Source organism: Sander lucioperca, chromosome 16, assembly GCF_008315115.2.
Source record: "Sander lucioperca isolate FBNREF2018 chromosome 16, SLUC_FBN_1.2, whole genome shotgun sequence".
Classification (NCBI taxonomy): Eukaryota; Metazoa; Chordata; class Actinopteri; order Perciformes; family Percidae; genus Sander; species Sander lucioperca.
In genome coordinates, this window is record NC_050188.1 from 20,581,055 (window position 1) to 20,607,032 (window position 25,978).

At 43.0% G+C, this 25,978-nt stretch overlaps 1 protein-coding gene across 8 annotated transcripts; it reads right to left on the reverse strand.

Annotated features, from left to right (window-relative positions):
* Positions 1 to 12,648: 12,648 nt before the first annotated feature.
* cspg5b (chondroitin sulfate proteoglycan 5b) lies at positions 12,649 to 25,803 on the reverse strand. Of its 8 annotated transcripts, none has more exons than XM_035993196.1 (7): positions 25,028 to 25,803; positions 19,659 to 20,433; positions 18,359 to 18,568; positions 17,690 to 17,852; positions 17,191 to 17,253; positions 15,236 to 15,400; positions 12,649 to 13,686 (listed from the first exon to the last, which is right to left on the reverse strand). In XM_035993196.1, the coding sequence occupies exons 1-7, from the start codon at positions 25,107 to 25,109 to the stop codon at positions 13,090 to 13,092; spliced, it is 2,055 nt and encodes a 684-aa protein (XP_035849089.1). In that variant the 5' UTR covers positions 25,110 to 25,803; the 3' UTR covers positions 12,649 to 13,089. The 8 variants fall into 8 exon arrangements, with proteins under 8 accessions (XP_035849089.1, XP_035849091.1, XP_035849090.1 ...); XM_035993198.1 differs by having other exon boundaries at positions 17,774 to 17,852; positions 25,028 to 25,802; XM_035993197.1 differs by having other exon boundaries at positions 18,380 to 18,568; positions 25,028 to 25,800.
* Between the last annotated feature and the right edge of the window lie 175 nt (positions 25,804 to 25,978).

Consider the following 25,978-nt stretch of genomic DNA (forward strand, 5'->3'; position numbering starts at 1 on the left):
TTAAGCTCCTCTAGTTTTTTTTCTAGTTTAAGATGCAACAACAGCAGTCTGTTTGATCCAAACAGTTATTATGGTCTCTTTCCCCCGAAACCATGGTAACTGTAGGAGTGATGTCACTAGAGGCTCCCCAAGCAGAGAGAGGAAAAACAGACTGAAACAAAATGAGAGGAGGCAGATGTGGTGGAGAAATGTGCAATATCTATGCAGGACACAGGATAAGGGAAGAGGAGGAGGGGGAAGCTGGATACAATGAGTTGCACAAAGCAGTGTGAGAGAGTGAGGGCAATACAGACCGGGGTGAAGGAATGAGTGGGGTAGAAGGTATAGAAGCAAATACATAGGAGTAGAAACTGAAGGATGGGAGAGGGAGTCAGTGAAGGTGTGGAGGGCAACGAGGAGGCAGGGGTGGAGGCTGACAAAGGTTGACATTTGTGCATAAGAGGATAAATGAGGACATTAATGTTGCAACAGGAACCGCTGAGCGCTTAAGTGTGTGTGTGTTTGTGTTCAGCAGTATTTAAATTAGAACACCTGAACCTGAACAGCTGGTGGGCTGACAGATTCCCTCCTGCACTGTGTGGACCCTTCTTCACCTTTTTGGCAACAAATAATCAAATGAGAATCATATCCTTCAAAGTGTTGAACTTTTGTTTAGTGTAAATGTATCCTCAGAGGCCTGCATGTGATTCAGTCCCTCTCTCTCTCTGTATCTGCAATGTAATTGACAGCAGCAGGAACATGGCTTTTGTTTGAAACGCTGATAAACAAGTGGTAGTGCTGCCTCAGCCCACAACAACTGTGGTTACACACACTGCATTGATGCCTTTTCTCTAATTGAGATGACACACAACCGGCAGACGCAGAAATGCGTAACATATAGTAGTTTGGTTGTCATTTAGATAAAAAGATGTAAGGTGGTGATTAAGTTTGTGGCAAACAATGTCCTGCTCCATATAACATGCCACAGCTTGTAGGTCTATGAGCAGCAGCAGATTCTTTGAAATGGTAATAAAATCGTTTGAAAGTCCTGCTCTGTGGAGCCTGCACATCATCAGGCTCTTGTGGGGGTGGACGAGGGAAGGGAGGGAGGGGTGGGGGGGGGGTCGCTGCCTGTTAAAGCAGCAGAGCAGAAAGAGAAGACAAACTCCAGCCTGGTGTGTTTGTGTGCTTGTGGCAGAACACCATTAGGTTAGTCAGTTTTCAGTGTTTTGCTCCACCCAATAAACTAATGACCTGATTAATGAAAAAAGGGCCTGATAATTTGGATAGATTCAAGTACAGTATAGCATAAAATGTATTTAGAAGGATCAATAAATGTGCTGTGATATCAGTTGCAAGACTGTAGCCACTGGTTTACCCCCACTACAGTGCTGTCAAACACTAATGTCAGGGTCATAACACCAAACCATTTTACCTGGCCTTTAAATGTACCTACATGAATTCCAGACTGCAGCTGTGCTAACTGTACTGGCTTCCCTACTTCCCACACCCATTGTCAAACTTGCCATTCATTTTGATGTCAACTATATACACCTGTACAGTTCGGTGGCTGTATATTGCACGTTTGCGCACTACCACGGTGACAAGTTCTTTCCCGAGACTATTTTGCTGCAACACTGTGTCTCTGTCCGGCGCTTAGCACCGCCCATGACAATTGTGATTGGTTTAAAGAAATGCCAATAAACCAAAGCACGTTTTTCCCGGAATGCTGTGTGGACTAGCCAGACCCTCCTTTGCAGTGCTGTGGAGGAAGGTCTGGCAATGTGAGACTACCTCTGTGGTAGTTCCCACTACAGTAGGTGTCTCCAGGACCACATTTTGCCATGATGACACACACACACTTACAAGGTGAAATCAATACCAACGTCGCTGTCGCAGGTGAACACAGCTTTAAAAGAACAAAAATGCCTACCATTTTGATGGTCAGCATTCAGAGACATGAAGAATTTGCTCATAAAAACTTTTGTCTTACCTAGGACTTGATTCCAGACTTGTTTCGACAAGATCGACATGACCCAAAATACCTATTGTAAGCAGAGGAACTGTTGAGCAGTGGGAGCTAGAAACCATTTAAAAACAACATGCCCAAGCAAGTCTCCGTGCAGCCCTACCAAACACAGTTTTGTAAATCTCCCACCGACCCCACCCACTAGTTTTCTTTTCTGTCAAAGTGTCGGATATCCGATCCCTGAATGCATTTGCATTCATTCATTATTATGCTGCATGCATGCGTTCAAGCTGGACAAGTTTCAGCTTAATCTAAACGTTTTGGGGAAATTACTTGGAGTGTGTGAGTGCAGGTCGCCCTGTGATTTTGACCCCAGCCTGACATGATGGATCTACTTCTCTACTTCTGCTGGCTCAACACATGAGAGATCTGATTTCCATTAGTAAAGAGGACATACACACATACACAACCTTCTATTCTTTTCACACACACACACACACACACACACACACACACACACACATATAATGTGACTATCTATCTCTCTCTCACACACACACTTTGTTTTATTGCCTCCTTAGCAAGCAACAATTCTGCACCCAAGACTAGTCAGCATTTATGTTGCAACTTCCTTTGCAGAGTTTACACAAAAAGTGTTGAAGTGGCCTGCATCTCAACACACACACACAGATCAGCATTTGTGTGTTTGTGCAATATGAATTATTGAGTGTGTTATTTGAGGGACAGCTGGCTCTTGAACACATTAACTCCCTCAGTCAGACAGCCAGTTGTAAATCTATAGTGACGGGAGCGAGTCACTAAACAGGAGAGAAGAGGGAAATGAGATAATGTTAATGCAATTTCACAATGACATTAGCATCAGAAAGCAATGTTATTATAAAGTGTTTATATAAGCTCTCATAAACGAGGAATACAAATAACTAATCTTTTCACCAGGAAGACAACATTAAGTTGTTTTTATTAGACTGAATACAATCACAGTCTGCAAATAGCAAATATTATATATTATATATTATATATATATATATCACCTGCACAACTATCACCGCACATATCACCCTCTAAGCCTCACTGCCAGTGGTCCTGCTGTGGCGAGCCCCTCCCAATTGTGCACACCTGCGTCTCATGAGCATGTGTGTGTGTGTGTGTGTGTGTGTGTGTGTGTGTGTGTGTGTGTGTGTGTGTGTGTGTGTGTGTGTGTGTGTGCGTGTGTGTGTGTGATACCTCCCACCCACGTTGTTAAATTTGGGTTCCTTCCTTCCAGCACCACTGGGTGAAAGCAGGATGCAGCCTTTGGGTCCCCACTTTCCTCTCCACAGGTGTTCCTATCCTGCCCTCAGATACATTTGTGTGTGTGTGTGTGTGTGTGTGTGTGTGTGTGTGGGGGGGGGGGGTAAGGGGATCTGTGTCTGTGTGTCTGCGTGTGCGTGCAGTGCCTCTACTTATTTGACCTGACAAATGCAGTCTTTCTTATTACCTTTCATTGTCTCGCTCTTTCCCCTCAATTAAAGCCCACCTTGGATCTGTGACATCTCCATGGTAACAAGGACAAATGGAGGAATGGGAAAGTAGAGTTGGCATGAGAATAGGGAATAAAGATCAACCAACATGTTCATAGTTGTGTTTAGGTGTATACCAAAAGCATTCAGGCCCTTGACTCACACTTCTGAGATATAGCAAAGTGGTTCATTACACCATTAGATGTTCAAAATAACTTTCACAGCATCGGCATTTACTGTAAAAGCGTATGCACTATTTTATGGGGTTTAAATGAGCTGTGTGGTGACAGTAAACTAAATGTCATCGGTTTTCAACCGGAAACCTTCGCAACAAGAATGTGACCACAGGATACAGAGTAAATCAATATAAAAGCCAAGGGAGGAGGCTGAAGGAGGGGGGTAAAGAGAGAGGGACCGCAGGTGAAAAACTAAATGACAAGAGCAAAGGGAGGGGAAGCAGGAGAGAGGGAGCGAGAGGGAGCGAGAGGAGACTGAGGGAAGGAGTGAGATTTGACTTTGAGAGGAGTCAACTGCTCTTCCTGTCTGACCTTTGACATTCGGGGAGCAGGTTAATCTGTGACATTATCAGTGTGTGTGTGTGTGTGGGGGGGGGGGGGGGGGGCTTAGTGTGAACAGGAGTAAATAGTGCATTTGTTGGGGACTAGTTTCAGCTGTGGATTAATACACATTTGGTGTATTAGTGACTATTTGCAGCAGCAGGATGGTGCATGATTTTTGATTAGTTTTGGTCTTTTTTGTGGGATTTGTTGACAATAATAATAACATAGACTATCACCAGACTTCACCTAAAACACACACATACATATATATACAAAACATAGTTTAGTTGTAGATGGTTTTATATGTTGAAATGTAGGGATGTGTGCTGCCCAGCCTTCTGTCACAACTCCAACACAAAGGAGATCAAAAATCAAAATCATCAAAAAGTCACATTGAAACAACTCCAGACAAATGAAACCAAAACTATTTGCATGGCGAGATACCACTATGTGTGGGAGGGAAAATAGATTTTATTTTGTGGTTTGGGTGAATAGAATAGAATATCCAAAGTGATCCTTTACAATGTCGCAAAAAAGTACACATTCTTTTCTTGCACACACCTACGCATGCACACTAAGTGATGACATTTTCTCACTCCTGAATAGAAAGCCATTTAGCTTGACTCAGAGAGGAGTGGACACAAAAGCAAAAACACAAAGAGAGAGCGAGAGAGAGAGTGAGTGAGTGAGTGAGTGAGTGAGTGAGTGAGTGTGTGTGTGTGTGTGTGTGTGTGGGTACTCTTAATACTGTGGAGAGTAAAATACAATAAAAAGCATAAAAACTTCAAAACCACATCTATTTAACTCAGTAGAAAGATAAACTCTGTCAGATTATCTAGATTGGATTATTATAGTCTGTATTTTAAATCAGATACAGATAAAATATGTTTTTACATACCTGTTTCTCATCACATTCAATTCACTGCATTGTGTCGATATTCCACTAATTATAAGAACCTTCATCTGCTATGAAGGCATCTCAAGAGACGTGTGTGTGTGTGTGTGTGTGTGTGTGTGTGTGTGTGTGTGTGTTATAGACAGAAGGCAGATTGTGAGATAGAAATTAGATTTGTTTTGGGTCAGCAAAAACACCTTATAGCCTTACTTAAAGAGGCAGTAATGAAGCTGCCAGCAATACTGTACACTCAAGTAATTCACACACACACACACACACACACACACACACACACACCCGCACAAACCCATATCTCTGAATATTGATTCCTCTCATACCTGTGCACTATCCCAGCTCTCATCTCCTCGCCTGCAAAGTTTAAACTATGCCTGAGATCATCAGAGATCATCCAGATATCTACATGATAACAATATCAATTATCACAGCATCATGTTGAATCAGCTCACATTCCCTAAGTCGACTCAGAGTGAATGCAAATGAAGATGCAGATCAGCATTTTCAAAGTGCCAGCGGGTGTTATCTGTATCTAAAGTAGCAGTGCGCGTCGGACTGCAGGGCAACGCTGCCGCTCAGTGGTTTATACAGGAGCTACACACACACACACACACACACACACACACACACACACACACACACACACACACACACACACACACACACACAGGGGCAGGTTGGAGAGGAGGTTGTGCAAGGTGACATCTCAGGAGTACAGCAAAAAGTGGCTTTTTTTCTTAAGAGGAAAGTGCAAGGTTGAGTTTCTGCATATAGAAAGCTGATGTAGGGGTTTTGGACTGCAAAGATCTATAACAAATCTCTCAGCTCAGTTATCTAAACTTATTAGTAAAAGAAACTGCACATTTACTAATAAGATGTAATATTTTACAATCAAAATGTAAGGCATTAAAATACGTTTTTCATGAACATCTGTTTTCCATCAGATCGTTTATAGATCGCGACATTTCAGTTCACACTTAAAGGCAGCTTGATTTTACAGAGAAAGAGAGAAAGAAAAGAGATGAGCAAGACAGATCTACGTACTTTGTTGTTGAAGGAAACATTCAGCTGTTACACAAACTCCTGGGCAGTGCAGTGCTTGCGTTTTATGTTTTAAAACATGTGGCAGCGACATGGATGTATTAAGAGAAAGGGCAGCGATAGAGGCAGTGATGTTCCCCGTTTACTGTAGTCTACGGGATTCTCACACTGCCTCAAAACACCCCGAAACACACCAACAAGTCTGATCACCGGTTACATGATTGGTCACCGCAGCATGACGTGGGGTTGCGTTTCTCCAAAAGTTGAGTCGATCTCAGCTTTTCGCCGCAGGCCCTCTACGTTTTTTTGCGTGTCCCCCCTGCGGCAAGCCCCGCCGCATCCTTAACGCACTACCCCCATTCAAAATCAATGGAAAGGCCTGCTTTTTTGCAGCACCATCTGACGGCCAACGCAGGCTGTGTGAATGCCCACTTATACTGTCCTTTGTTGCATCTGTAACTGCACCCAACAGTGATGTCACAGTGTACTGACACCCTGGAGTACAGTTCTATGTCTTTGATGTTAAACCGCTGGAGGTCGGTAAAAACAAGATATGTAGCTGGTGTTAAGTTACTCTTTAAGCTCTTTAAGTTGTAACTGACCTTTAACCACCCACTTTACTGTATTTGGGTATCTCCAATATTCTGCTTTTTAATGCAGCTTAATGTATTGTTATTTCTCCTATAATACATCGATTGAAAGGGCGACCAGGTCATGTATAGACCCACAGATGTGTGTACTTTTTTTATTGCAGCTAAATTGTAAGTAAAATGTTGAATTATTCCCAGTGAAATGTAATCCTATTTCCAAGTAAGTACTATTTTTAGTTTTAATGTCACCCCAAAATTAAACTTTATTAAGACCACTGATCTCTTCCATGTCTCTGACACTGGTGCTTTTCATGATGCGTTAACAGCTAAAAAGAAAACTGACAACTGAGGACATCCTGAGGACACACTGTAAGCACCTTGCAGGTGGAGCAGGATGGGACAGCTCTTCAGAGGCTCTGAGTGTCACTGAGGTATATGGACACTCCACTTTAAAACCTGTCGATTACTCTTTTCAAGTCAACACAGTTTATTCCTGATGAATGAGTACAGCAGGAAGGATAACTTCACCTTCACCTGACACCTGATCCATCCGGAATTCAAAGGTGCTTTTCATCCAGAAAATAGTCTGAGAACAAAAGAGCTGAGCCGCTGCAGCCTAAAGCTGTTAACCACTGTGGAGGAGGTCACATTGTGGGAAATATGCTAGATGTTTAATTTGAATTGCCTTAAAGGGATATTTCACCGTTGGAAAGATGAATATATCTTTAAATTGGGTCACTTATGTAGTAGAAATGTGAATTTTTTTTTTAGAAATTGGTGGCTTCTAGGCCGAGAAAAGCCAGAAAATGTGTTTTTGGCTCATGTGGATGAAAGACACCAAATCCCAGAATGCACTTGCATTCTTGCACTTGCTGGAGAGATGCCAGTTCACCTCCTGGGCACTGCCAGGTGCTCTTGAGCAAGGCACCGTACCCCCCAACCACTCAGGGCGCTGGTCCAGCACTGGCAGCCCACTCACTCTGACATCTCTCTATTTGTGCATGAATAGGTCCTGAGCATGTGTGTATTTCAGGCCTGTGTGTAGTGATTTCTAACAAACAGAGTGTAAATTGTAATTTCCCCACTGGGGATCAATAAACAGTATAAATTATTATAATACATTAATTAACAGTCACAAACTCCACCAGCAGTTAGTTGGATACAAGCACCCCATTTCTGCACCAGGCAGTCCGTGTTAACACAGCCCACCTCCACTAGCTAGTCTTACCCGGTGACAGAGCAGCTGGCCTGGTAGCTGGATAGTCCGATACAGCAATGTTTCCACAACAACAAAAACACAGCAGTCTCTGAACTCGCGTTGGGAGTTTCGTTGAAGTTGGATGTAGTCCAGTTTGTTGTTTGTTTGTCTAATTAGCGGACACTTGCAAGCAGGATTGATGGAACAGGTGGCTGGCTAGCGTTAGCTTTCCACCAGCAAACTCGTTCAACGTTCCCATCCATCCCTCCCTCCCTGCTGGCTGCTGAGAAGCCAGTAGCGAGGATTCAAGATGGCTGACGCTCGTTTTGGTTCGGGAATCGTCGTGTAAAGATGACAGTCCAACCCCCTATGGGCTGGTTGAAAACATGCCGAAGTAGCTCCTACTACTGGCTGTAGTCCATTGCCTCTGGGCAAAAAAATCTTCTGATGACGCAAAAATCGTCATTTTACATCATCAGAAGATTTTTTTTCAGACCCACAATACAGAGATCTCTGGGACATGAGGGAGGAAGCACGGTCATTCAAAAAATGTTGTTGTTTCTACTGATACAAAGCTTAATGCTAAATCTGTGACGTATCCCTTTAAGAAACAGAATTGCCTGCTTCATAAGGTGAGCACATTCACATCCTGAACACCAAAGAGGATAGGAACACTACCCCTCACATTATAATAATATAACATGAGGAAAACATGCAGGAGAAATGATAAAGGCATTCAAAGGGAATAACATGCTTTCTTCATTCTCTGAAGGAACTGGGTGGATCCTGAGTGACTGAATACATTCTGTATTGTTTAGTCAGAATCAGAAGCTGTGTTTAATCTATATTATGTTTTAAGTCCAACTGAATTTAACTGCACATTTGTTTTCTGCTACAGCATTCATATCTGCTCTATGAGTCTATGAGAGAACATAAAAGGTAGAAATGTATATTTTATGTTTGGTTTATTTTTGGTCTAACCCTCCCCTGAAGGTAATTTAGAAACACTGTTCTGAAGTTTTTTTTAAAAATCTTTAGAGATTCTCCTAACCGTCTAGATGAAGAAAAATAATTCTCCCTGTTGCATGATAAAAACTAAATTATCCAGGCTTCCCTGGACACCTACATCTGTTTTCCTTCATATTATACATCCATGTTCCTAATCCAAACAAAGATTATAGCTAATTTTCTGTATTTCCATCATTTAGACAACGTTAACCAAAATGTAAAAATGTGATTAGCAATCTTATTTGTCTATAATTATATTAATTAGGGCTGTCAAAATAACGCGTTAATTTCGATTAATTAATCTGAGAAAAAATAACGTGTTAAAAAAAATAAGGCAGATTAATCTATTCCATATTGACGTTTGACCCGGAGCCGTTCTAGCCACCATTGGATTGTAAAATGAAGGAGGGAGACGAGAATGTGCTGCCTGGATCATTGATGGAACATTTACTTGTAAAAATCTTCTTCCTGCCAACCCTGGCTACCGAAATCTGGTGCCACTGATATGTCTGCGCTTCTCTCTGATGCTCTGAAACAGACGATACAGGCAACACAAACACCGCTGCATGTGACGCTAGTTAACACTATTCTCAACAGCAGCTAACGTTAGCCTACCGCTAGCTAGTTAACACTATACTCGACAGCAGCTAACATTAGCCTACCGCTAGCTAGTAGCTGGATTAAAAATGGTTAAAATGCTGACAGCTAACGCTAAACGGTGTAAAGTTTGACTGTGTTTTACTGTAGAGGATTCAACCAAGGGGGTAAGCTTCTCCTCGGACCGCGAACCTCCTATGGCGCCATTTTAATGCTACAAAGCGATCACCCCCCGTTAGCATCCCATTGACTGCCATTCATTTTGACGTCACTTTGACAGAGAATAACTTTACATCTGAAGAGTTTAAAGACTCTATTTGTCCATTGTTTATTTCTAAAGAAACACGACAATGTATAAAAGGCTCCATTACCTTGTACCTCACGTTATGGCTCCATAGCAGACGTTTTTGTAAACGATTGTGTCATAACCACGCGACTTACTGTCGCATAGTAGAGGAATTACTGTACAGTACAGGAGAAGCGCGCAGGCAGTTTCGTCTCACATTAGCTGTTTAAGTGTAATTACTAATGTTAACTATCATTTTAGTGATCAATGATTAGCCTGTGCCTATGTTATCTCCTTACATATACCTACGCTCTCCGTCTCTGCAAGATTGGGAATGATTGAGATTTCTCTTGGCACAGCTACCAGAAGACTTACAACTTTCAGACACGTTGCTCACGTCACATCTACGTCGTCTCTCTCAGTTGGAGGCTGCGCAGTAACGCTCAGCGCTCACCGGAAAAGTGCTTCTAACAGCCTTCACTGGTCTCCGTCCAGAGCAACGGGATCTGTTGGTCCACTCTTATATACAGTCTATGGATTCAACACCGGTATGTAACAATCTGCAGTAGCCGTCGGAGAAACAACACAGACGGTGCGTTCAATGAAACTGGTAAACTACAGCCTCGTGGTGCATTTGAAGTTATTGTAAATGTCCATTTCCCATCTGGTGGTTGTTTTTGTCGTTCAACAGCAATTTACTAGTGAAATAAGTTATTGTTATTGTTATACATTATTATTAATTCATTTAATTTTGACCATATGGCCATAGCAATAAACAAGCCGTTCTTTAATGTCACCGACTGTTTTTCTTTTTTTACTTTCTTAACAAGTATCGGTTCAGGCACCGTTAATTATGTATGCGATTAATTTCGATTAATTAATCACAGAGTATGTAATTAATTAGATAAAAATATTTAATCGATTGACAGCCCTAATATTAATATTATTCTGGTATACGTGCAGTTTAGTGACACAAATTATTTTCCCCAAAGTGAGTGCGCGGCCGGAAAAGCGCCGTAGCCTAGTGTTTATAAAAGGAGTTTTGAGGGTTGGGGGTTAGGCAAGTAGTAGGCCTATCGTGATTTCTTTAGGCTACACTGTAAATTGTGACAACTTGCTGTGTGTATTAGTACCACCTGAAGCCTTCTATCCCCCTTTCCAGACGCACCAGTCGCGCTTGGTGACTGCCAGCGGTGCACTCCATCGCATTCCCGATTAGGCGACGTCTCGCCAGCCACTCCAAAGTCGCTGTCGGTGTGGCGAGTTCAGGAATTAGCCTCGTTAAATTCCACTCCTCCCCTTTAATTTGATCGCCATTGAGGACCTCGCAATTTTCCACAATCGTTTCCGAAGAACGGGGTCGCCCTGCCATTGTTTCGCTTGTAAATAATGCACATTTGCAACAACATTGATTACTTACTATAAAACACCTGTTAAATAGCACAGGTGGTTTACCAGGTTCATAATTAATTAAGGACATTGTATGGGGAATTTGTGACACTAAACTGCACGTATACCTATTATTCTATATTTTTGGACAAAATAATGCTATTGTTCTTATGTTGTACAAAATATATAATATAATGAGCGACCAAACCCTTTCATCCGGGAAAAATGTCGGTTTGCAGGCTAGATAGCTAATGTTAGCAAACTTAGATACGTATTAATGAATCAGTTCGCTGACTTTATAACTTCTCTCTACTTGTGTTACTGTTAAACTGTTTTAGCATTTAACATTGTCACTTATGGCCACAAAGGCCGCTATTCAGCGAACGTCACAGTCTTGCTCTCATGGTTAGTTACGTGGAGCAGTGTTTCTCAAACTGCAAGGTACACAAGCAGGAATATGGACAGTCAGTCATTCTCGGAAATGTAAGTAATATGCACAGACATACACGTATATGATTTACACACTGTAGTTCATACTGTACGCAGTCACAGACCATTAAAAGGGTCACAGAATTAGCATGGCATTTTACCCCTGTGATTAACATTTTTGATATCATTCCACTCCACTGATGATTTTAAACCTGAAATGTAACTGCAGCTCCAGTGTTTGCTGTGTCCACAAGGGGGCGGCAGAGTCCCTCATATTTTTTTTTAACATGCACCTTGGCAACACTAAAGGAAAATTCTGTCTCTTTGTTTTCTTTGTTCCAGTTAGCTCTCTTTCTAGAACACAACACTGCACACTTTGTAGTATAATCTATTTATTGAGGATTAGAAACATGAAAAACATATCAAAAAGCCTGTGAAAGCATAAAATAATCTTACACACTTAATAGCAAAATATTTATATAAACCATTGATAATACTAAGTCTATTGTAGTAAACCTCTATGAAATCTTAAAGGGGTGATAGAATACAAAACCGATTTTAGCTTGCCATAGTTGAATAACGACGGTTTGATGGGTAAATAGGACATACATAGAACCTCAAAATCCCATTGACATCCCTTTCCTCTGCAAATCTCACAATTTGAAACTGCCTCTGAGCCCCGATCCCCGGTAGTCCAGTAACCCAGAAACGGTGACTTTACCCTGGGTATGGAGCCCAGCAGGCTGCTGCTTTCTCGTCAGACTGTGTGGAGCTCCTGAATGTCTTACCAAATTTGCAATTAGCTGTCAATTTTCGTAAAACGGCCAATATTTGAGCTTTATATAGTTGATTTTTCGCATAAAAAAGTCTAAGAAGTGAATTTAATAACAAAATAGCAGACAAACAATGTATAACGTTGCAGTGTCTGAAATATGAGACCTGCTGCCTCGTTTCCAATGTATGTGGTTCGCTCAACCAATCAGTGCGCAGCTCATCTAAATATTCATGAGCATACCATATTTGGAAGAAAAGCTGTTCGAAAAAGGGCCATATTCACAGGGTAGTTAAGGGCCTATAAAATAGCACTCGGGCCATTTTCAGCCCAACCAATGTTACGTACCCTATTAGGAGAGTGTGAAATACCCTATATAATCATTTTATCACCCCTTTAATGAACAATATCCTCAGCAGTCGCTGACGTTGGCACCATGCTAGGAGAGCATATTCACATGTGGTTAATTTTGTGCTTGTTTGAGCAGTAACCTGAGGTTTGGAGGTTGTTATTTACATGAAGGTGTCAATGTTTGGCTGCAGTAACTACGCAGTGTTGTGTGTGTGCATTTTGGTGCATCCATGTTTGAGAGAGTGTGGTGTTTGTTGTCCCAGTTTTAGTTTTCTGGCTTCGTGGACCAAGACAAGGTGATGTGCTCCTCCTCATGGGTGTAAACGTGAGGAGGCAGGGTGCAAAGATGGATGATAGATGGATGGATAATCTATAAATCACTAATGAAAAAGTTAGAGCCATGATGGAAATATTGCTGGAAAGATTAGATTATGACAGATGTTTGTGCGTGTGAATGTAAGGATGGATGCTAGGCTGGGTGGAGGCCAGGTTAGGAGAGTGGTGGCAGGGATCGGGTGCTGACTGGGCTGTACTTCACCCTGGATGGTGATGGAGGAGGCTGAGTGAGGTGAGGGGAGGAGGGGGATGGACGAATGTGTGCACTCTGGTACTCTCTCCCAGTCCCTGAGCGCTCTGAGCCGGGAGCTTGCGACCGACCTCTGGGCCTGCGTAACTCAGGCGGGATGGAGGAGGAGGTGGGCATGCATTTGTACCCAGAGGGAGAGTGATGGGATGATGGATGACAGGTGGGTGAAGAATAGCAACCAGGCGCAGAGTCGCGACTGGGTGATGGGTGGCGACCGGGGGAGGAGTGCCTGCCAGACAAGGGTTCACGGCTACTAGGTGGGTCTTCCTTGGTGTGTTTGGGTGACTTAGGCACCTTGGATGTTTTGGGCGATTTAGGCATGGGGTGAGAGGAGGAGTAAGAGTTAGCGCTGTGAGTGGGAGGGGCTTGGCTGGGAGAGGCGGAGTCTCCGTTGTTGGCAACCTTGTAGAGGAAGACGTCGTATTGAAGGGGCGAGTTGGTCTCTGAGTGGAGCTTGGCATCTTTTGGGAGGAGCACTTCCAGGCCAATAGTGACTCCATCCTGATGTGGAAATATGGTAAGTACAGAAGGATGCAACAATGTAGGAACAGTCACAGAGGCAAAAAAAGAATGAAATAAAAATATACAAAGAAATAGAGGCATGGTTAAATATGAGACAATAAACGCCTGGTCAGACACATTATCTTGAATCTGCAGCAACTGATTTCTTAGCCACTTGGGGGCAGTGGGAACAAGCTGTGAACACAATACTGACATGTTATCACCTTCTAAGTTAATATGACAACAGTTGCCTATTTACACATCCTGCACATATTGGGCAACATCAGAATTCATTTGGAGTCATGTTTGTGGCCATTTGTGGCATGTAAATCCAATATTCACTCTCCTATTAGCTTTTTTTTTTTTTTTTTTTTGGTGTGCACTAAATTACAATACAGTTGTCCTCGCTGTTTTCCCAACAACAACACTGTGGCTTTAGTTAGAAAGACACCTTGAAATTTGAATGTTCTGAGAGGGAGAATTTAAAAAGAAAAAAACTCTTTGTGGTAGCTTTCATTCATTTTGGGGAGCTGTCCGTGGTGCTGAATGGGCACACGGTAACCATTGTTTGTGTGGCGTAATCTGTAAGCAGCTAACTCGAGCAGGAAAGCAGGGTCAGCTGTGCATTCGGTTACTATGAGCAGGGGAGAAGTTGGGCAGTAGTTGGCTTCATCATGAGCAGACATGCAAAGAAGAGAGAGCAAGAAAGAGACGGAGGGAAAGTAGAGCTCATAGCAACACACAGGGACCAGCTGGATAAAATTAAAAAGATTTATTCCAACAACTGTGAACTATAATCTTCCATGTATACCCATAAAAGTACAAAAGAACCTCAAGTACATTAAAGTATTATAAATCACATTGAAAACCAAGACATAGCGTGTGTAATATAATGTATATAGATTCAAATATCAACTCCAAGCAATTACTTTGACCTCATGTAATCTAGACGCATCCACTTATTAGCAATGTCAAACATGAATATTTTGCAAATACATATATATTCACTTGATTTCCACTTAACTTCTTTTGCAAAGTAGTTTTCAGACACTTTTCGCCGATAACACCAATGCATGCAGGCAGAGAGAGACAGTAAGGCGGGGCAGACAGAGGCAAGGGGAGGGTTTGAGGAAACAGGAGAGGAGACAATGATGGAGAGAGAGAGTTCATTGGCCAAAGACCAAGGCAGGGCATCAGTAGAAAGGAAAGTCACTCATTAGTTGGTCCAAGCCAGAGATTTTAGTCCAGTGTAAGAGGCGATAGAGGAAAAAAAGGAAGCAGTGGCGCTACTATGTGATCAGCATTGGCATGGCAGCCTTGTAAACAGGACTTGTGCTTCTCAAGTTGTATCCTAAATTCATGTTGTGCTTACTTTTGACATTAGACCTGATTGGACTGTTTAAAATACAAAGTATACACTTTGCAACAATATATAACTAACTATAATATAATTTGTTGTAGTTTGTGTGCGAATTAAATATTTTGGTCTGATTCTCCAGCACTTTGACAGATGGTAATATTATACCAGGTTGTTCTGGAGCGGGTTTACCTCAGCGTTTTCCTCAGTGTTGTTTGGGGTGTGGCCCTGGTCGTGGACAACAGAGGCTGGACGGTTGTTCTCGTGTTTGGGGGAATGAGAGTTGAGGATGTTCATTGATCCCTCTTCCTTGGCTTGTGGGGACTTTGCTGGCTCCTCCTGCTTCTGAGGATCATCCTGTGGGGAGAGTTTATTACTTTTTGATACATGCCTCGCACTTACATTTACAAGCACAATATCTGTATATAGACACACACAGGACGAGGGTGAGTAGATTTTCTGCAACCTTAAGGTGCATCAGCTCCTCGCATTTGTATGTTTTGGTGTGTGTGCAACTGCAGGAAAGTGTGTGTGGAGCCTGAAATGCTTTTCTGCATGTGTCTCTTTTTAAGACTTAATAACTTTTCCACACTTATTCGTTATTGTACAATCTTTTTTTTTAAATGTGTATTTTATTACAGTTGAAGGGATGGGGTAGCATTTCTTGACATGTCTAATTCACTAGACTATGTAGTTCTTTAATAGAAAAAACTAAAATAAATATACAATTCAGCAATGTCCAAAACAAAAATATGCCAGAAAGCTCTTCCCCATGCTAGAGATGAACTTTCTTGAGCTGATACGGATCACTGTATGGACTGATACTGCACCTGTATGCTTAGACCCCTATCTAATCAACCAATCGTGTCCCAGCTTTTACAAAAATACCAATCGGCCCTCTGACATTTAAAAAGCATTGTATTGCAGACCATTTGTCTGCAGGGGCTCTTTACCCTCTAGACCTGACATTTAGAGCATCCCGAAGTCACAGACACTCATCTATAACTATTGCACTGAAATGCCAGCGGAGCTCTGAGAGGCTTGTATTATAAGAGCAAGTCACAATATGTTCACTTCATTTAGTCCAGCCCAAGTATGACTGAAAATGAATATGTGATTTTGAAATTCCATCAGTGTGTGCTTGTTTGCTGAGTGTTAAATGCAGTAAATGCATGCAATTGACAGTTGGAGAGCTGTGTTTGTATGACTACAAAACTAGTGTCAGTGTACGTCTGCATGTGTCAGCTTGTAAATGACCATGCCATCGATTGATTGGCATGTCACAAACCTCTGAAGGTCGGAGGCACAGCAGGCAGTAAGTAGGGCACCATTGATCGGTCACACTGGCTACTGCTGGACAAAACTCGCTAAACACCCTTTCACAGCAGACAACAAGCTCAAAAAGCTTCCAAGTCATTATCTTGTAGACTTTATGTGCTGTTTATGGTTTATCTCTGACTCTATTAACAATATTCTTTATTGTTTATTGAGATTAAGAATTAAATCATGTATCAGTAGGCGTGTATGATTGATAAATACCAAACAGGGGCACACATAAATCTGCCTGCAAACACAAAACCCCACAAACACACAGAAACATGGATAGCAATTAATGCATCCATGCGCACAGATTCATATTCACAGACAAACACACATGCACACACATGATGCAACTCGCTTTATAGCAGCACTACATGCACGACCTTTTAGAAGAGAATTGGGTAGGAAAGAGGAAACCTGCTGCAGAGGGACCCTAAAATGGCTGTCTGAGCGTTATGGGCACAAGAGCAAAGCCAGCAGTTAAAAACAAAATGGAGGCTCAGCTTCTTCACCAAGCTTCTCGGGAAACTGCAGAGGTAAGAGAGGCAGCAAATGTGGGAACTTGCTATTTAATCACACAGCTGTGTGATGACATTACGCCTCTGAACAACTAGTTGCAGGAATCCTTGCGAGAAGGTGATTAATCATTTTAACCTACAGTGTACGTGGAATGCATCTGATAAGATCAGATACAGGGAGAGTTTGTGGAAGTGAGGTTTGCAGTTAGCGGAAATCTGGCATCTAGTGGTTGCACAATGGGTAAGTTCAAAGCAAAGCCAGGGAGGGAAATTGCTTTTGGGCATGTTGGACATTTCCGTTCTCCTTACCTGGAAATGATTATAAGGGTTTCTGGGTTTATATTCCCAGGTATAGCTGGTTGTTGATGGCCTCTGAAGGGATCGGTGAGTGTGAAAAGCATTAAACAAACACATGCTGTACATTCAAAATTGTAGGTGGAAATCCCAATGAGAAGTTACTGATTTCACAGGGCACTAAGGTGAGCTGGACGTGTGCATAATACTGCTGTACAAGCTTAAGTTAGTGGTTTGGTGTTAGTACTGTCAATTGGAACAGATAGACGGCTGTGCACAGAGACAGAAAAACGGACAAACCCAGACAGATACAAAAATCAAATCACTATGTAAACTGGCAGAGAGAAAACATAGGAGAGGACACCATGAACAAAGACGAAATGTTACAACAGAAAACAGACAAAGAGAAAAGAAATCGTAGATGCACTGAAAAGTTAGACAAATATAATGAATACGAAGAAGATGAATGGAAGGACAGAAATGGAGAATAAACACACGGAGAGTTGTGGCGTACCTGACAGATAATGTTGTCATAGTACGCCAGGTTGTGAGTGTGAGCTTGGGGAGCGTGCGGAGGGGTGTCACACAATTTCCTTACGTTTGGCTGCGAGCCGTCGGCTGTTGTGGAAATGGAGAGGCCGTCTGTCTGTGGCTCGCTGCTCTGTGGGCAGTACTTACTGCAGGAGGGCAACGAGAGAGATTTGTGTCATAAATATTTGCAGTTAATGTGTTTTTTGTTTTTGTTTTTTTTTTCTCTCCAGGTCCATATTTTCCCACGTTGCTCTGCACAGTGTGAAACTGGGATTAAAAACTCTGGTAGACACACACATTATACACAAAATGATATCATCACGGTTTAAGAACATAAATAATTCAGTGGATACCAAAGAGAATTAGATAAACTCTAAAGACTACATTGCGTTTAGTGACTAAAAAAATCTAATTGATTTGATTAGATGGATTTTTCTCACTGTTCACTGCTTGTCGACACTTGACTTCATCTCAATTTAACTCCATTCTCATCTCTGTCCCTCTCTGCTGTTTTATCATTTGATTACAACATTCTTTCTCAGTCGTTAGGTTGTAAAGTCTTACAGGAATTAGACTGACACATACATAGTCACAGCCACTTCTCTCAGCACCCATCACATAGTGTAACTTACAACACATATTACATTCTCACCTCCCAGTCACACAAACACACCTGCGTTTGCGAAGGCGCCTGTTCTCATTCTTGAGGCGGTGCAGCCTCTTGGCAAAGAATACGATGATCATGAAGAGGAAGATGAGCACCAGGGAAGCCACGCCCACCACTGCACACATAACCTGGAAGTCTGTGACCGCCCAATCACAGCGCGTGCCTTTGTTCCAGATGTAGTCCTGCACATTGCACCTGGTTGCAAAGCGATGCAAAGTAGCAATATTGGCCCTTTTGATTAATGTGACACTTTTGTGGTCAGAAAAAACAGCGCTAAATAATGTTCCTCCTCTGACCTGCTGTTAAAAAAAAAAGAAAAAAAAAAAAAGGCCAAACCCCAAGAGGTTTAATATGAATGTGTACCCACTGCACTAGCATATTTACCATATTTATGACCACAGCATGTAAGCCACAGTAAAAAGTGTGAAATGGTACTCGGTGCTGATGACATGGGGCCCTGAGGTCTGTCCAGCAAAGCAGGGATTCGGCCTGCAGCCCAGCCCTTAATGAGATCAAAGGATGAGGATACGTGCGTGCATGTGTGAGTTTGTGTGTATCTTTTCCATATTCCTGTCTTTTTCTCTTCAATTGCATGCAAGTTTGAAGTGTCCACATGAGAGTGTGTGTGTGTGCCCTTACTCAGCAGGTATGATGAGATGAGCAACACTTTACCTCCAAGCTTACACGGAGTCTGCTGGATAGGACAGATGGTGCTGTGTGTCTGTGAATGTGTGGGTATGTGCACTGGCCTTACTGTATTGTCCTCATGCCTTTTGTGTGTGCATACTGCGTGTGTCTACATCAGCTGTCACCAGCCTTTGAGCTTTGAGCCCCCCCCCCCGCCCGGCCGCCTACCAAACTGAGCTAATCCGTCAGCGACCCTGCTGTGATCTTGACGAACCCTCATGACACATTAAGCCAACCTTATATCTATGTGCGTGTCTGTCTTTTCAGTGTCTATTCGCTGTCTGAAATGTCCTAAATCTTTTCTTCTTTTGTGTTGGAGAGGCAACACATTGGAAATCATCCCAACAAGACAGTTAAAAAGAGGAATGTTTTTAGCAACTTACACCCCCCCCTCCCCCTCCCCCTCCCCCAACACGTCTGCTGCCACTCCCATACAGTACCACTTTTCCTCTAAGAAATCACTGCCTGCTTGTAAATGCTACTAAAAATGTATTCATTCAGCATTACTAAACATGATGAAAAAACAGGAAGGCTGTAATTCTCCTTACAATTTACCCAAGGACAACAAACCAGCCGGTGTAATTACCACATTTCTCACCTGCAGAAGGCTCCCATTCCTGCCACCACAGTGCACACTCCTCCGTTGAAGCAGAAATTGGGTTCAATGTCACACTGAGACACACACACCCCAGGTCCAGAGCGCACAAAGCCCAGCCTGCAGCCATCAGTCCCCATGGCGCCACCTAAGCCTAACCCCTCACCCTTGTCCGGCCCTGGCATGGCAGGAGCTGGGAGGGAGGGCCTGCTATCCGTGTTAGGCCTCACATCAGGAACAGCAGGAGAACCAGCCAGGAGTGGATTCTCATCCTCCATTTCAGGCGGGGGTGAAGGGGTGGGCTCAGGTTCTGGGGTCGTATCTAACGTCGAGAGGTCGTCATCAGGTGACAGGTAGTCATAAAAGTCAGAAAGCGTCCATGCAGTAGGGTCTCCGCCTTTTTGCTTCTGGGCTTTGGGGGCTTTGGCCCAATCTAGAGCAACATCAGAGGACACCATATCCGGCGCAGGGCTGTGAAACTCCACGGTGATGACATCATCTGACATGGGGTTTCCGGGCTGGTCTGGACCCCCCCCACCGGCGGTGAGCTCCTCCCCCACAGTTTGGTCCTCCTCTACGACGTCTAGATGGGCGTGTTTATGAGAATGGTGGCGTTTGGTGGAGCTGAGTGGGAGTTTAGCCCCGAGCATGAGCCCTGCTCCGATCAGGTGGTCCCTCTCTGCGGAGTCATCACTGAGCACCATCCTGGTGTTCAAGGCCTCCTTGTTGACAGATGATTGATTGCGGTGATGATGGTGCCTGGCCAGTGAATGCCTCCCTGTCAGTCAGACACAAAAAGGCATTAAAGAGGCATTCCAGTCATCTAGTATTGCATTTCCATAAAGTTGGGAGACTGGCAAGAGTCAGATTACACTAAACATTTATTGGCTTTTTGCCAAGAGTTGGATAAGATCGAAAATGAACAAAATCCACCTACTAGCACCTCTAAAGCTGACCTAATCTGTACAAAAATGTAATAAAACATCTAATGGGGGGGGTTATGTGTCAGACTATTTCTTCATGTAGTCTTGTTGTCACTGTAAGGTTGCCAGGCAACCAGTTGAGTCTCAAGGATGTTACTGCAAGCCAAGAAATAGTCCCGCACGTAACTCCCCATAAAATCCCAATTTGCCATTTTTTACGCATAGTTTTTTTGTACAGCCTAAACAAACAATATATTATGTGTTAATGTGTTCTTCAGAGGTGCTGGTTGGTGAATTTTGTTGCCCCTGTTTCCAGTCTTTATGCTAAACTAGACTGACTGACTGCTGTTACTGACTTGTGATGTGCAAAAACGACTGATTCTCCCCTTAACATAATCGTATTGTCAACACTGCATCGATGCCACTGTGTCAGAGCTAAATCCCAAGGTACTGACAGTGTTTTGTTTGATAAAGATTGTGGCCCAACAAGGATGAGGCATAAATAATTTAAATGGATCCCTACAGTATACTGTAGAGATGCCTTAAGGCTGTATCAGACTAGTTTTCTAAGAGAATACTGTTATGTCACAATACCATTCACTGTAAATTCAGCTGAATTTGAAAAACAATGCAATAAATATATGCACAAAATGCATTGTCATGAGAGGGCTGATTTGAGCTTAAGAGCTAAGTGATTAATTCTCAAAGAAATCAAAAACAAGAGCTGAAAACTGCCGTGTAATCAGACTGTAGGGATGTAGGATTAGGCACATTGAGTGACTGACTAATGTGCTCTGGTGACCAAGACTGGGTGAGGATTAGGATTTAGAGCAATAGGTTAGAGGTTGGTCAGGCACTTCTCCTGTACTTGGCAATCTGCAGGGCAATATTCACACACAAAGAGGCAGAGAGACAGACAAAGAAAGAAAAAGACAGAACAGGGAAGTACAGACAGTTCTCTAAACCTTTTAACATGCAGCAGGCCACTGATTGGCCAGTCATTTCTTAACTCATGTTGTGCAGCCAAACATTGTCCAAACCCACAGAATGCTTTAAAATTCAAGTGGAGATCCCAAAGTTTCCAAAAAATACCAAACCTAACGGGATGAATTTTGGGGAAATGGATAAAAAAAATAGGTACAAGGCATCGAGAAGATTAATAGAATGGTGCGGCCATAAAAACATGAAATCTTGGGTTTGGATTCAACTCAGCATAAACATCAAATGACTTCAATTCAGAGTGGGAAAGAGTTGGAAGCTAATAGAAATACTGTAAGGAAGTGTAGAATAAATTGAGTTTAAAAGGGGTAAGGGAAGAAAGAAGACCCTGTTGTTGCACAGTTTGGGGAATACAGTGTTCCCACAGTTTAAGACTGACAGACTGAATTTCAAGAAGCCACTTCTTCACACCTTTCCACTGGCCTGGTACATTTGTGCAAATGGCCAAACTCAACCCAATTCTTGGCTGGACGGCTTCTCTCCCACTGCCACCCTGAAATCACTGTGTCCAATGAGATCACTGCTTTCAGTGTCTGGTACTTTATTCAGAGCTAAAGAGCTAATACTAAAACCATCTGAACGTGCCTCGAATCACGAAGACTAGTGGTAGCTGAGGAACCATGAGATTCACCACACATACACACATACACACACTGTAGTTGCCATGGTGAGATGTAAAGAGGTGCCATGTTAAAAGGAGAAGTGGAGTGAGGGAGTTGCAGTGGAAACAGAGAATCCAGTGTTCGCTCTCTCTCTCTCTCTCTCTCTCTCTCTCTCGCGTTTTTCAATCAATCAGCCAGCCAGGCAGTAAGTGTTATATGCCAACTCCATCTCTGGGAAAACCGAGGTGGAATGAACTTGAATGCTTCACAGTTTGTGAAAGAGATAAACATACTCCACCAGTTAAAATTGATTACAACAGATTCAAATTTCATTTAAAGGTTCAATCTGCCAATTTGTTCCCTGTTGAGACTCAGATGCAGCATCCTGTTAGTAGCTGGCAGTCTTATAGTGATTACAAGAGCAAAAGGGAACATGAAGAGATTACAAGGACAGGACAAGCAAATTGAATGTACGACTCCCCTGCTTAGAAATTTCCGTCTTACAAATGGTGTGATGTGTTCCTTCAGCACTAAACCTCTGGCATCGTGTGTGTGTGTGTGTGTGTGTGTGTGTGTGTGTGTGTGTGTGTGTGTGTGTGTGTGTGTGTGTGTGTGTGTGTGTGTGTGTGTTCTTATCTATTGTGACATAGCATTAGCTTTCTGGGGCTACAGGGCAGATGGACCTCACAGTATGCACTCACTCAGACAAACACACACACATGGCAGAGCACCCAAGAGTCTGGATTTGATCCATATTACTTTACATTGCTATAAGGGACAATCTGTTTTTCGGTATGTTTTTGTGTATATGTGGATTGTTTTATTGGTTTTATATAGAACTGAAATGATTAGTTGATTCATTGATTAGCTGACTATCACCTGCATAATATGCAGCTATTTTAATTGATTAAAACAGTAAAAAGTAATTTCTCAAGTCGCTTTTAAGCAAAAATGCCAAAAATTCACTGATTATGACTTTTTAAAATCTGAAAATTTGCCCCTTTTCTTCGTCCCTTTTAATAGTAAATGGAATATATTTGAAGTTTGGACAGTCAGTCGGGCACAACAAGAGTGGGCTTTTCAGATTGTAAAATCTTTCATAGCAAATTTGTGATTTTGGGCTGTATAAATAAAATTCTTAACAAACAAGCACTCTGAATATGTCAACTTGGGCTTCAGGAAATTATGATGGCAATTTCTCCCTATTTTCTGACATTGTATATCAAAAGAATACATTGATCAATAATGAAAATAAGTTGCAGCTATAGTTGTATATGATCGATTAAAAGTACAGACCTGCTATAAAAGCAAAGTTATGTGCATGAGTTGCAGCATGTGTTAAACTCGGCTTGCTTGAAAAATGAGGCAATCCTAGTCAGAGTCATCATAAACCTGTATAAGAACATTAAAGGAATATTAAGGCTACATTATTATATATATTATATATAATATAATAATATATTTGCTCGGTTTGTTACTGTAAGGGTCATGGAGAAAAATCGTGTACATGGATATGGATAACTCTCCATATTCTCCCCAGATTGCCAGAGAAATTAAGGAAGATTCACCTAGACTATAGCCTATACTGCCTAATGAATAACATATGTCGACAGCCACGTGGTTTCTGGTTTCTGGGGGTTTCAAGCGTGACAGACAGGACGCCTGGCGTATATTTATTACAGTTAACGCCTGGTCACACATTGAGGACGCGAGATGCGGCGAGAGAGGGGGGGAGGGGGAGTTACATTGGTAGCGCGTGCCCACGTGAACCGGCGACCCTCTGCGTGCACGAGCCACCCTGTTGCTGGGCAGCGGCAGCAGCGCTCATGTCTACATTAACAAGATTTGCCACATTTCCACTACTATCAGCGCGCGCGCGTGTGTGTGCCAGACAGAGCAGAGACATGGTTGTATCAAATTTTCGTTCCCACACTGCCTGCCTCCGTGTCTCAAGGGATGGACAGTAGCCTAGGCTAAATGAGAAGGCTTGGGGAGGGAGAAGAGGTGTAGCGGTTGTCTCTGGCTTCCCCTGAATGTCTGGAGGAATTCAATCCTTTCAGCGCCGTGAATAGGCCTCCTGTAGCCTGGCCACGGTGCACCTAATCCCGCCTTTGTCTGGGTCACGCACCGCCGCGGCGAGTCGCAGCTGCAGTAGGCTACTGAACTGTCAAATGTCTCTGTCTCTCTCTGATCACCCACAGGCACGTCTTTCTTCTAATACAGATGTTCCTTCATAAAGCTTATAACATTTAAAACAAGGCAATTACCTTTTTATATTAGTTACAGTAGGGAGAGGTTTTTCCCCTGTCGGACTTAAAATGGGCATGAGATTGACCGGACCATGGCCACCCACAGTCGGTTCAAGTGTCATTAATGATCAATAGCAGCTCTCAGCATGACAGAAAATACGGCAGATAATATCATACACTTGGATTTGTCAGCATAGAGTAGGGATTGACTGACAGTCTTTAAATGCAATTGTAATGCTAAATATGAGCCAGCTGACATTATACAGAAAATGCCAAAATGCAATGGATTATCAGTGCATTTAAAATATCAGTGTCCATAAAACAGAATACAAAAACAGTTATCAATACCCAGCGTGTTAGGCTACTATCAATAGGCTCAAAGACTGCTGACAGATAAAACGATTGCATATTAACCATCAATGACCAAATTTAAATGGCAGTTGCATCCCCATGCCGCATAAACGGAAAATTGTCATTTTTCTATATCATATACCAATGCAGGTGTGATTTGATTCACACACGTGCGCGCTTTCTTGCACAAACACACGCAGACATAGCTTACACACACGCACAGGGTGGGACTAATGCAGTGGACTTACCGTGAGCAGACAGGGGGATAATGACCATTGAGATGGTCAGTAGCACCTGCCAGGTGCCCAAACGACTGTCAACGCGCTCCATACCAACGGCTATCCCTTTGACACACTGATGCAAACTGTGATCTCGTTCCTCGTTATACTACCGGTCAGATTGTGGGGCTGTACGTTAATCCACACAGCGGATCCTCCAAAGTTCAGATCTTGACCGTTTTCGCCATGTTGCCGTTAACTTCCCCAAACGTTGGCCTCCCTCGGAGCTGGTATGCGTGTGTTTCTCTCTGAACCTTTTACCGGCTTGGGTTCGGTCCCATTGTACCGAGCGGCTGCCCTCTCCTCCACACCTTTAGCGCGCGCGTGTCACTCTGCGCTTTGGGCTCCGCCGGCAGGTCCAGTGCACCGCGAGGAGCTGTAGTAGTGCTGCGCGCGACCTGCTGACGGTCTGCAGACGATGTTTTAATGAGCCAGGTTTGTCACTGCCTGCCTGTCTGCGTATATGCGATCCGTTAAGCCTTTCCCTTTGGTTGCATAGGCGATGAGCGGCAAAGCACGGCGCGGCGCAGAACGGCACGGCACGTCTGTGCGTACAGTGCGTTTGGGTGTCAAAGTGCCAGCACACACACCCGAGTAAATGCTCGCCAGGATCCAGCCTCAGCCTGCTGTAGCTCGTGTAGAATTGGGCTGAGTGGGATTTAAGCAGCATCTGTTGTCACTTGAAGTCAATATGCTCCACTTTACACAACAACTAATGTGTGTGAACAAATCATGTCCAGGAGTGTCTCTCTCTCTCTCTCTCTCTCTCTCTCTCTCTCTCTCTCTCTCTCTCTCTGGGTGGTGTTTATATGTCAGGGGGTTATATATGTGTGCATGTTACCTTTGCCCAGCAGCTGTGTGTGTGCACAGTAGGTGGGTAATCCTCCAACAGTTATATCGTGATATGCCCCAGACAATGGC